Source organism: Myxine glutinosa, chromosome 1 (genome assembly GCF_964187855.1).
Source record: "Myxine glutinosa chromosome 1, kmMyxGlut1.1, whole genome shotgun sequence".
Taxonomy (NCBI): domain Eukaryota; kingdom Metazoa; phylum Chordata; class Myxini; order Myxiniformes; family Myxinidae; genus Myxine; species Myxine glutinosa.
In genome coordinates, this window is record NC_136261.1 from 56122268 (window position 1) to 56135070 (window position 12803).

General features: G+C 46.6%; 2 protein-coding genes across 4 annotated transcripts in view; one reads left to right on the forward strand and one right to left on the reverse strand.

Annotated features, from left to right (window-relative positions):
* Positions 1-12803, forward strand: part of MPL (MPL proto-oncogene, thrombopoietin receptor) — a 180944-nt gene that overhangs the window by 112470 nt on the left and 55671 nt on the right. The window lies entirely within an intron of this gene.
* LOC137424367 (mesoderm induction early response protein 2) overlaps positions 9639-12803 on the reverse strand; it is a 146373-nt gene continuing 143208 nt past the window's right edge. For all 3 annotated transcript variants that reach the window (XM_068111761.2, XM_068111770.2, XM_078772146.1), the window contains one exon: positions 9639-9959. In XM_068111761.2, the coding sequence (XP_067967862.1) occupies positions 9934-9959 (26 nt within the window). In that variant the 3' untranslated portion in view covers positions 9639-9933. The remainder of the gene's footprint in view (positions 9960-12803) is intronic.

The window sequence follows — 12803 nt, forward strand, 5'->3', positions numbered from 1 at the left end:
AATTTGAGTTTAAATAAACCTGTGAGAGAGAGAAAGACAGCACGGGCCTAACTTAACAGGCCTCAAAGCTATTCGAGTTAATAAAATGGTGGATATTTGTTTATGTGAAGCCTCTCCCAGAATGGGTGGAGCTACTGTCAAAACGGAGTGAGCCACAACCCCGGACAGACAGACAGACAGACAGAATCACCGTAGCCTATTATAATATAGATACACGATCACCAGAAGTATGCAGACACCCCTTCTAATTAGTGGATTTGGCTATTTCACATTTCAGCCACACTCATTGCTGACAGGTACAATGCATTCAGAAAGTATTCAGACCCCTTCACTTTTTCACATTTTGTTATGTTGCAGCCTTATGCTGAAATCGTTTATATTCATTTTTTCCCTCATCAATCTACACTCAATACCCCATAATGACAAAAGGAAAACAGGATTTTAGAAAACTATGCAAATTTATTAAAAAGAAAAAACTGAAATATCACATTGACATAAGTATTCAGACCCTTTGCTATGACACTTGAAATTTAGCTCAGGTGCCTCCCATTTCTCTTGATTATCTTTGAGATGTTTCTACACCTTGATTGGAGTCCACCTGTGGTAAATTCAATTGATTGGACATGATTTGGAAAGGCACACACCTGTCTATATAAGGTGTCACAGCTGACAATGCATATCAGAGCAAAAACCAAGCCATGAGGTCGAAGGAACTGCCTGTAGAGCTCAGAGACAGGATTGTGTCGAGGCACAGATCTGGGGAAGCCTACAAAAAAATTTCTGCTGCATTGAAGGTTCCCAAGAGCACAGTGGCCTCCATAATTCTTAAATGGAAGAAGTTTGGAACAACCAGGACTCCTCCTAGAGCTGGCCGCCCGGCCAAACTGAGCAATCGGGCGAGAAGGGCCTTGGTAAGAGAGGTGACCAAGAACCCGATGGTCACTCTGGCTGAGCTCCAGAGATCCTGTTTGGAGATGGGAGAAACTTCCAGAAGGACAACCATCACTGCAACACTCCACCGATCTGGGCTTTATGGCAGAGTGGCCAGATGGAAGCCAAACAGTTCAATCTTGGTTTCATCAGACCACAGAATCTTGTTTCTCACAGTCTGAGAGTCCTTTAGGTGCTTTTTTTCAAACTCCAAGCGGGCTTTCATGTGTCTTTCACTGAGGAGAGGCTTCCGTTGACTTATAGTGCTAGTTTGAATCCAATTGAGCATTTATCCAGACCAGATCTGAATCCAATTGAGCATTTATGGGATATTCTGGAATGACGTCGAAGACAGCGTTCTCCACCTTGATTAAACAGGAGTGAGTTGATTGACTTTCTCGTGGAAGAAAGGTGCCGCATCCCTCCTGCAGAACTCCAGACACTGGCGGCCTTTTTACCACGGTGCATACAGAACGTACTGGCCACATGTGGAGGCCCAACGCCCTATTGACTTTACATTGGTGTTTCTATTGTTTTGTCCAGTACATGTATGTTGTATAAATGTATGTTATATGTTTCATCTACTTCTCCGAGATGATTTGAAGTAGGACGCTGAAACTTTCAGCAATCAATGAGAGCACCCTGAGTTGTGCATGTGCATGTTTCATTTTGTTCCATCAAGTTTCGAAGGTTTTTTTCGGCCATCTTGGAATTGCCCTTCTTTGGGAGGGGTGGGGGGCTGGGGGAGTTGCAATTGTAATATCCAAGCTATACAACCACAGTGTATTATACGAGGGGCAGTCAATAAGTAACCTTAAAAATATATTTTTCACAACTTGTTTATTGCATGTGTTACGTGGTCCTCCCGGTAACTACCTGGTCTTGGTGACCCCCCGGACCGTGGGAGGACCCCGCCAGAAAGATCTCTGATTTATACGCTTTCGTAGCGCAATCAATATGAAAGACACAATAATTCAAGTCAATAAGAAACCCCACATCAAGGATCCGGATTACTCAATAATATATTCCCCAATCAATCAACAACCATCAACAATCAATCACCAATATTACTAAGATGGCCATCTCATATATTTCCCCCCTTTCCCCACTCACGACCCCTCAATGGTCACTGTCCCTCACAATGTCTCCGGGCCCCTCCAGACCAAGGTGAAGGTCGACTTCTCCGCACACGGGCGGTTGAACGAACCCCTGGCTGACGTGCTCCAAACGTGCACGTCGCGTACCGGGAACAGCTGCTGCAGCACACACCTCCTTGCAAATCAAAGCGGGCAAAGCAAGGCGCGGCTCGCAAAGCGCGCGAGGCCCAAGGTGCGACCCGTACGCGTCCTTGTAGACGTTGAGGCGAACAGTGCCGGGCGCTTGGTTCCGTGCACGAACCCACGGCAACTTGACGCGTAACCGGTAATTACCCCGCGCAGGTAACTCCTCTTGCCAGACGGGCTTTCAAATGCAGCGTTCCCCACGCTGCTCAATATCGACACCGCTCGCGTTGGAGCTGGGCGAGGAAGAAGAAGATCGCCGCTTCTCCCGGACCTCGTGTCTTTTTTCTTCTTCCGGTTCACTATCCCGTTTCCGGTCTCCTGTTATCCGGAGCCTCTCTAACCCTTTAACCACAACAACCTTTAATAGAATAAACATTAATAAGCAATGACATGAATAGTAACTCCTCTAAATCCGGGATCCGTAACACTCCCCCCCTTCAAGAAAGAAAGTTTGAACCCCGCGAAAACTTTCTGTGCTGGCCAACTTTGATAAACCAACCCGATACCCCAAATCATCAGTCCCCCCCGGGCACAATTATCGCATCTCAAAAATAAAGCAACAAACTTTCACCAAAACCCCCCAGAGATTCCAAGGTAATTCCCTCTAGACCAAGCGTCAACCACTTCTAGTTGCTCTTGGATGGAGGCCCAGCTGAGTACTCACTACATGGACGCCTTAAGGAATGTGGGGTTCACGGTTAGTCCGGGGAGGAAAGGTCATTACATGGACGCCTTTAAGAACGTGGAGTTCACGGTTAGTCAGTGTAGGAACGTTCCCTACCGGGACGCCTTTTAAGAACGTGGCGTTCACCGTTAGCCCGTGTAGGAGCCCAAGCTCGGCGGCTCCGCCGTATATAGAGTGCTTCCACTTCTCCGGACTCCTAACAGTTACGGTGGGACCCCTTGTCCCAGCAGTCCCCTGACTGGCGGTCTCCTTCTCGGCCAGTCCTCTGCCAATCATTCTTTCGGGAGATGCCGTAACTCTGGGAGCCTCCATAGTAATATCGGCTGCTGCCAACACCAAAACTACCGCCAAGTGGTCCTCTTCTGTAGACCTCTCGACGCCTACAAAATGCCTTCCCTACTGTTATGGTCCGACCCTCCAAATCCTTACCATTCCAATTCTTCTCTGCCTCCCTGGCGTCTTTTGTGCTTGCAAACGTGACAAAGCCGAACCCTCTTGACCGTTGCGTTTCCCTGTCTTTTACCACCCGCACTTCCACCAGCGGCCCATATCTGTTGAAGACAGAGGTCAGAACTTCTTCCTCTGTGTTGAAGTTCAGTCCCCCTACAAATAACTTGGCACTTTTGTCGCCATCCCGAGCTGGGGTGGTGTTATTTCCCCTGCGGGGCTCTTTACCCACCCTCGGGTTACCATAAATTTGCCCCCCGGCCAAATCATTCCCGATAATCACAGATACCCCCTCTACAGGAAGCGTGGCTTGTAAACCGACGGTGACCGGTCCTGACACCAAATCGGATTCCAAATGGATGACATGAAGTGGGGCACTAACACAGCCACCGATCCCTTGTAACCGAACACTATCACCAGTTGCGGTACTCTTTGACAATGGCAAAATGCCTTCAAGCATTAAGGATTGATGGGCTCCTGTGTCCCTCAATACCCTAACAGGTCTTGGGTTAGTCAAGTCTCCCTCGAGTGAGACAAACCCCTCATAAATAAATGGTTGGTAACTCTTCTGTGGGCGATTTATTACGCTAGCCATCGCATTCGGAGTTGTAATAGTCGGACTCCGCTCTGGGTTGTCCCTTTTCATGAGGTAACAACTGGACATCAAGTGTCCAGGTTTTTTGCAAAAGGCGCAAGTAGGCCCAGAGGAAAAACTCGTGGTCTGCCTCGGGCCCCCCGGGAAATAAGTTTGTCTTGGGCCCGTAGCCCTCTGATTTCGAACAGTTGGGGTATCCGCGTTGTCCCCATTATCCTCTCGAGGCCACCGCCATGTATTGTCGTTCTCCGCACCGGGTGTTCCATAACTCCCCTGCTGAAGTCTAGGCGAGGAGCTAGGTGTGTGGACCCCTATCCGGTGTGTTAAGGCATAATCATCTGCCATGGTGGCTGCGTCCCACAACTTTGGTACTTTCTTTTCCTGCAGGTACACTTTGATGTCCTCGTGGACACACTGTTGAAATTCCTCCACCAGCATCAGGTCACGCAATGCTTCGAAGTCGTTCCCGACTCCTTTCGACTCACACCACCGATCAAACATGTTTTCTTTCACTCTGGCAAACTCCACATGGGTCTCACTCTCCCTCTTCCTGGCATTCCTGAATTTTTGCCGGTAAGCTTCAGGAACCAACTCATAGGCTTTGAGGATGTGCTTCTTCAATACCTCATAATCTGCACATTGGTCCATTGGCAGCGCCGAATAAATCTCTTGAGCTTTACCCACCAGCACACTTTGCACTAGTATGGTCCAGGCCTCCTCCGGCCAGTTTAACTGTCGAGCCACTTTCTCAAAGTGTGGAAAAAATTGAGTGACCTCTTTTCACTGAAGGGTGGAACCAGCCTCACATGTCTGCCCACCTCCCAGGTGTTCTGGCTAGGTGTCGATCCCGTCAGCAAGGGTGGTACCTCTCCCCGTTCTCTCATTAAATCCAGCTCCTTGAATTTAATTTCTTGCTGAAGCGCCAGATCACGTTCCTTCAACTCCCTTTCGGCTTTTCTCTCCTCTGCTTCGAGTTCCCTGGCAGCTCTCCTCTCCTCTGCTTTTCTCCCTTCTAACCTTTCCTGGAGTTCTCTTTCCACTCTCCTTTCCTCTGCTTGTTTCTCTTCTCTCCTCTCTTCTGCTTTCCTTTCCTCTTCTTTGATCCGTTCCTGGCTCCGTAATTGCAACTCCAGTTTCCGGAGCTCAACATCTTCTGGTTCTTCGGGTAGCCACTGCCAGGCTAACTCGTCCCATGTTCCTAATCCCACCATAGATTGTATCACCGTGGTCTGCAACTCTGCCTTCCTCAAATTAGTTCGGACCTCCAAGTTTAAATGTTTGGCCAATTTCAAGAGGTCCGATTTTAGTAATGCTCGGAACTCTGCCTCACTAGGGGTTACCGCAAAGTTCTGTGCCACAAACGCCATGGTGACTTCTGGTAACACCTGTTAACCTTCACCCCAGAAATTTCCAACAAAGAAAAGCAACGGTATTACTATTATTGCTATTGTTTTTTTTTTTTTGTTGTTGTTGTTGTTTTGTCGCAGAGCAAAACAATTTTGGGAACGTTGGAAAAGTTCCCACTCTTGGGAATTCTTTCCCGGACTAAAATTTAGAAAATTTTATAGATCCCGGACGTAGACCCAATTGCGAATCCGCAAATCGTAATTTGGACAAGCCCCCAATTCTGTTACGTGGTCCTCCCGGTAACTACCTGGTCTTGGTGACCCCCCGGACCGTGGGAGGACCCCGCCAGAAAGATCTCTGATTTATACGCTTTCGTAGCACAATCAATATGAAAGACACAATAATTCAAGTCAATAAGAAACCCCACACCAAGGATCCGGATTACTCAATAATATATTCCCCAATCAATCAACAACCATCAACAATCAATCACCAATATTACTAAGATGGCCATCTCATATATTTCCCCCCTTTCCCCACTCACGACCCCTCAATGGTCACTGTCCCTCACAATGTCTCTGGGCCCCTCCAGACCAAGGTGAAGGTCGACTTCTCCGCACACGGGCGGTTGAACGAACCCCTGGCTGACGTGCTCCAAACGTGCACGTCGCGTACCGGGAACAGCTGCTGCACCGCACACCTCCTTGCAAAGCAAAGCGGGCAAAGCAAGGCGCGGCTCGCAAAGCGTGCGAGGCCCAAGGTGCGACCCGTACGCGTCCTTGTAGACGTTGAGGCGAACAGTGCCGGGCGCTTGGTTCCATGCACGAACCCACGGCAACTTGACGAGTAACCGGTAATTACCCCGCGCCGGTAACTCCTCTCGCCAGATGGGCTTTCAAACGCAGCGTTCCCCACGCTGCTCAATATCGACACCGCTCGCGTCGGAGCTGGGCGAGGAAGAAGAAGATCGCCGCTTCTCCCGGACCTCGTGTCTTTTTTCTTCTTCCGGTTCACTATCCCGTTTCCGGTCTCCTGTTATCCGGAGCCTCTCTAACCCTTTAACCACAACAACCTTTAATAGAATAAACATTAATAAGCAATGACATGAATAGTAACTCCTCTAAATCCGGGATCCGTAACACATGTACGTGTGCAACAACTGTTATTTTTCAACATAATCTCCATTGCGTTCAATGCATTTTTTCCAGCACTTTACTAAGGCCTGGATTCCTCTCGGAAAAAAATATTTTGGATGATTGTGTTGCCATTAGTGCACCACCTCTTGGACCTCTTCGTCAGATCGGAAAGTGTTTCCATCAAGCGCCTCTTTAAGTGGCCCGAAGATGTGGTAGTCCGAAGGGGCGCGGTCTGGGAAGTAGGGTGAATGAGGAAGACACTCAAAATGCAGTTCCTCGATTGTTGCAGCTGTAGCGCGGGCAGTATGGGGCCTAGCATTGTCATGATGCAGAAAAACACCGGTCGTGAGTAGTCCACGACGTTTTGATCTGATTGCTGGTTTCAGATGATTTTTTTTACGGAGGTCACAGTATGATGCACTGGTGACTGTGGTCCCTCTGGGCATGTAATGCTCTACAAGTGGGCCACGGCTATCCCAGAAGAGCATCAGCATCACTTTTCTAGCAGACGGCTGTGTGCAGATTTTTTTGGGCTTCGGTGAAGTTGAATGGCGCCACTCTTTGCTTGCCCTCTTCATTTCTGGCTGAAAGTAGTGGACCCAGCTTTCATTCCCAGTCACTACGCGCTGTAAGAAAGCGTCGCCTTCTGTTTCGTAACGTCGCAGAAGTTCTTCACATGCATCCACTCGCCGTTCTTTCAGTTCGGGTGCGAGTCTAGGCACCCAGCTTGCAGACACTTTGGGGAACCCCAGCACGTTGTGAATGATATGGTGTGCTTAACCATGGCTAATGCACAATTCGGAGACCACTTCATCTAGCGTAATGCGACGGTTCTCCCTTTGCAAGCGCTCAACTCCTGCAACCATTTCTGGTGTGTCGGCTGTGTGAGGCAGGCCTGAGCGAGCAGCGTCTGCCACACTGGACACTCCACTTTTAAACTTCCTGTCCCAGTTGTACACCTGCTGCAGCGATAAACATGCATGACCGTATTGCATCTTCATTCTGCGATGGATTTCACTGGAATTCACACCCTCACTTCTCAAGAAACAGATGACAGAACGTTGCACCTCCCTGATGCATGCTTATAAGGGAGCCGCCATCTTGGAACTGCTCTACTGACGTCATACACTCAATGTTGCCAGATCTAAAATGGGCAAAACATGACTCTTACCCATACATATAACGTATGTCATCTACAACTTCACACATTATATTCTCAAATTTATATCGCCATTTTAAGGTTACTTATTGACTGGCCCTCATATATGCACATAAGCAGTGCACATGTTTTTGCTTAGTATACATAAACCGTGTTATTTTTGGAAGGGATTGAGGCAGCGGTCTGCCGATACACCTCCAAAATAAAGGGATGCGTCAGAAGAACGTTTTGCGCGCTTAGAACACGATCATACAAAGGTGGGCACTCTGTTATGGTATTAATAATCGTAAAGATAATAACATGACCTTTGTTTTGAGGAACGGAATAAAGTTGCAGTATTACGGAATATATATAAATATATATATACACACACCCTACATGGCCAAAAATATGCGGACGCCCCTTCTAATTAGTGGCTTCGGCTGTTTCAGCCACACCCATTGCTGACAGGTATATATAATCAAGCACACAGCCATGCAATCTCCTTAGACAAACATTGGCAGGAGAATGGGCCATACTGAAGAGCTCAGTGACTTTCAATGTGGCACCGTCATAGGATACCACCTTTTCAACAAGTCAGTTCGTCAAATTTCTGCCCTGCTGGAGCTGCCCGGTGAACTGTAAGTATTGTTATTGTGAAGTGGAATTGTCTAGGAGCAACAACAGCTCAGCCACAAAGTGGTAGGCAACACAAGCTCACAGAACGGGACCGCCGAGTGCTGAACCATGTAGCGCGTAAAAATCATCTGTCCTCGGTTGCAACACTCACTACCAAACTGCCTCTGGATGAAATGTCAGCACAACAACTGTTCGTCGGGAGCTTCCTGGAATGGGTTTCCATGGCAAGCAGCCGCCCACAAGCCTAAGATCACCATGCGCAATGCCAAGCGTCAGCTGGAGTGGTGTAAAGCTCGCCAGCATTGGGCATACATAAATGGTTTGTTGAGATCGGTGTGGAAGAACTTGACTGGCATGCACAGAGACCTGACGTCAACCCCATCGAACACCTTTGGGATGAATTGGAATGCCGACTGCGAGCCAGGCCTAATCGCATAACATCAGTGCCCGACCTCACTAATGCTCTCGTCATGAAACATATAACATGCATTCATACAACATACACGTAGTGGACAAAACAATGGAAACACCAATGTAAAGTCAATTAATACGGCGTTGGGCCTCCACGTGTGGCCAGTACGTTCTGCAGGTGCCGTGGTATAAAGGCCGCCAGTGTCTTGAATTCTGCAGGAGGGACCATTCTTCCACAAACAGAGAGGAAGCTGAAACTTTCAGGAATTAATGAGCACACTTTGAAGTTGTGCCTGTTCAAGTTGTGCCTGTTCAAGTTTTGTTTGATTCCACCAAGTTTTAAAAAGGCATTTTCTTCCTCTGCAGGGGCCAGGCATTTCTATTGGAATTATCTGAGCTATACAACCATGATGTACTATATATGCAGATAAGCAGCACAACTTTTTTTGCTTCATATACATAACCCGGGTTATTATTTTTGGGAGTGCTCAAGGCAGTGATCTGTTGCATATACACCATCCAAATAAAGGGATGTGTCGGAAGAACGTGCTGAACACTTGAACCAAGATCGCCCCTTGCACGGGTACTTGGCTAGTCAATATGTTTAATGCGATCCTTGAAAACTGGCTGCTGTTACTTTTCTGAGATAAGTAAATGTGAAGACATCACTTCTTATGGTTCAGACAAACATCAGATACAATGCATTGCTTATGTAAACTACATAAGCTTACTACTGAGTGGGTCGATTCACAGGTTAAATAAGTCCTTCAATCAAGGGCCACGTGTTGTTGCTTTTTCTCACTCTCCCTATTACGGTTTTTGATGCGAGACTATCGTGACTCTCCTGATTGTGAATTGCAGGAAACTATCATGGCTTCTCCTAGCTCTCACTTGGAGAACTCCATCACAGTTTACCTTGCAATTGGCATAAGATCTCAACACCCAGTCGGCAAAGTCAGATCAGACTATTCTGGCTTTTGATATTCAGCATTATTTCAAGAAATAAGCACAAAATAAAAACAACTGATTAAAAAATAAATAAAAAACTCCATTTATTGCTCTTCCAACCATCGGCACTGCACAATGTTAAATCGATGAAAGACAAGCATATTCACAAGGTTTCTCAACAAAATTGGCATCACCATAACAGATGATGAATTTATTAGTAAAAATGATATAATTAATATTAATGGAACCACCTCTGGTATTACCCAACGATGTCCAAAGTGTGCTGGGCCTGAGAACATCAAGGCTCAAACCAGATCCTCCATGGCCGATGCCATGTTTGATTAACCAGCTGACCGGAATACTTCCTCAGCTTGTCACGGCTCACATGTCCTTGCAAATGCTGAAGAAATCAACAAGAGAACACAACCACACAAGTTGTGGGAAATGTAAATGAACGAACATATTTTCCAGGTGAATCAGTTTAATTGCCATTGGGGGAAATAAAGGGAAAGAGATCAGGTTAAGCATTCAATACAGGGATGTACAAGGAGCAAAGTCAAAATCAGTTGGAAGCAAGGTCAAAATCAGAAAGGAGGTCACAGTCATTACTGAAGCGCTTTAATCAATGTTTTGACTTTACTTTTCAATCAATGCTTGAAAGTGAAATCAAAGTGCAGCATTTATAGGGATTTGGTCCAGCACGGTATGCAGGATAAATGCAGCAGACAGGTCAAGACTAAAGGCTGGACTTAACCACACATTTGAATATATTGGTGGGACCGACTACCCCCATTGTCTATACTCTATAGCCAGTGATTCGAGAACTCTGCAATATTTCGAGAATATGCACTTATAAAATGGAACAAGTCAGGAGACGACGATGGTTCACGAGCGAGCGGTATTCAATGACAAAGGACGGACTGTAACCGAAACAGGCCCGGACAGGCCGGGCCCGGAAATGTCAAAACGAAGGTTACTGACCTTGAAATGAGATAGAAAATAATGTATAATCAGTTATGAGGTTAGTGAGCTACACAATACCGAAAATTCGGTGAAAAATGAAATGAAACAAAAAAAAATGAAAAAAATGAAAAATAGAGCTCCGTCGGGCGAGACACATGACATTGGCCTAACCAAATATCGAAACCCCTGTCAGATTCCACCAAACCCCTCGGAGAAGATGTAGCTTGAACTCGATTACCCCCTAAAAAGACATCTTTTTCGGGCGTGGCTCCGCCCACAATGGGCGCAATACGCCCACTCTAGGCAGGACACAACTAGATCGTGATATCAACCTCCCACCCAAGATTCATCAAGATTGGATGATATCATCGGGTAGTTATGCTGCGGACAGACAGACACACACACACAGACAGACGCACACACATGACGAATATAGTGGTCACTTGAAAACTCGTGAACCAACAAGTATTGTATTGTCTCACTTATTCAGCTCCTGCCTTTGCCAGCACTCTATCAACTTGAGCCAATTTTCAAGTCTCTAAGTTCCAACTTCTCATCCACTTTCCATCATTTAACTCAACATGCTACATCTGCTGGAGTTCCAGAGTCTGTGGCCAGCTCGAGGGCCTGTCAGGAGAGTAGCCGTTCAATGGAACCAGCTGTTCCAGATACGGCTGCTCCAAATTGGCATCCATCGTAATGGCTTTGGTCATCGCAACAGTTTCTCCAGGGAAATAAAAGCCGAGAGTAAAAGCAATGACGATGAAATAACTACAAATGATCATTTTACTTCAGCAGCTTACTATTTGAGACTTGAGGGTCCAATGTGCTGACAGCTTAAAGCAGTTTCAGATGAGGAAGCATATTCATGAGACATGATTGGATAGGTACCGAGAACCCAGAGTAAATACTGTTCAGGTCATATGAAGAATTTCTGAGGCCAGAGTACAATTGAAAAGGCCCCGCCACGTTTTGTTTACGCTACATCAAGTTCAAGCACAGGAGACAGAATGCCTAATGCCCCTCCCCCAAATCCACAAAGACAGCACGCTCCAACATGGCGGATCTGATGATACTGTCCTCAAATCTGATTTGGTCTCACAGGAAACGCAAAGGAGCATTGTGCGGGGGTCAGAGGGAGTCTTTAAAAGACAACGATTGGTAGCTACGGCTCCGCAATCCTGACCAAATTCAAGAAGTTAACCTTACGTGAAGAATTTGTTGGTTTGCACACTTCACTTGTATGCTGTGATGAAGCAATCATTAACTCTTTCGTTATACGTCGTGTCTGCACCCCCAATGCATGCACATAAAAGGTTAACTAACTGGCAGTGCACTCATTCATAAAAGACATTAAGACATTCTGTAAAATTACTTATTTATTTATTTCAGTTGCAAAACGAAACCATGATGTGATGACATCCAACTTGTCAATGACAGAAGGTTTTTTTTTGATGGCCAGGATAATGCTCTTTCCTTTTTGCAGTAATCTAATTTCGTGCCAAACTGTACACCCATCTTAACAGACCGGCAGCAGCTCCTTCCCTCTGCTCCGACTTGGAAAGAATCAGATGCGGGTCTGTCGAATGGAATATGTGCCATTCAATCCGGGCAAATTTCATGCTCTCTCACCCCATCTCTCCAGAAGAATTCACAATCAATAATTGAAAGAGGTTGTCTCGTCAACCTCTTTCGGGCCTCAGGTTCAGGCGTGACCTCTCCTGGAGAGACCACGTATCCAAGCTGACCTCCTTGGCCAGCCAGAGAATGGGCTTCCTCCATTGTTCAAGTCCTTCCTTGGTAAATTGAACTTCTCACGCCATCGTCTTTGTTTACAGTTCAATGGAATACTGCTCTGCCATATCAGATGGAGACACCAATTTTCACCTCTCTCCCGGGAACTGTGGAATCCTAAGCTCTCAACATAATTGGCATCTCCCACAAAGAAGTTGAAACACCAGGCCTGCTGATCTACCATAATGGGTAGATGGTTGGTCTACGTTTTCTAAGGACTCTATTCCAATTCTTGCTCCTTCTGCTCTTTCAACCCTTTGACTTTTCCCCAGTTCCTGAAGGGTTCAGGTTACTATGTTTATTACTTTATTTTCCTTCACAATTCATCAATTCCCTTCCTTGTTACATCCAACTTAAGCCTGGTGTTGGCTTAGCGGTAAGGGTACCGGCTTGGGATCCTCGGATCCTGGGTTTGAATCCGGGTCGATCACTGAATTAACGCCAGGGGGGTTGACTCTGCCTGTCATGCTTCCGAGGTCGGCAAATT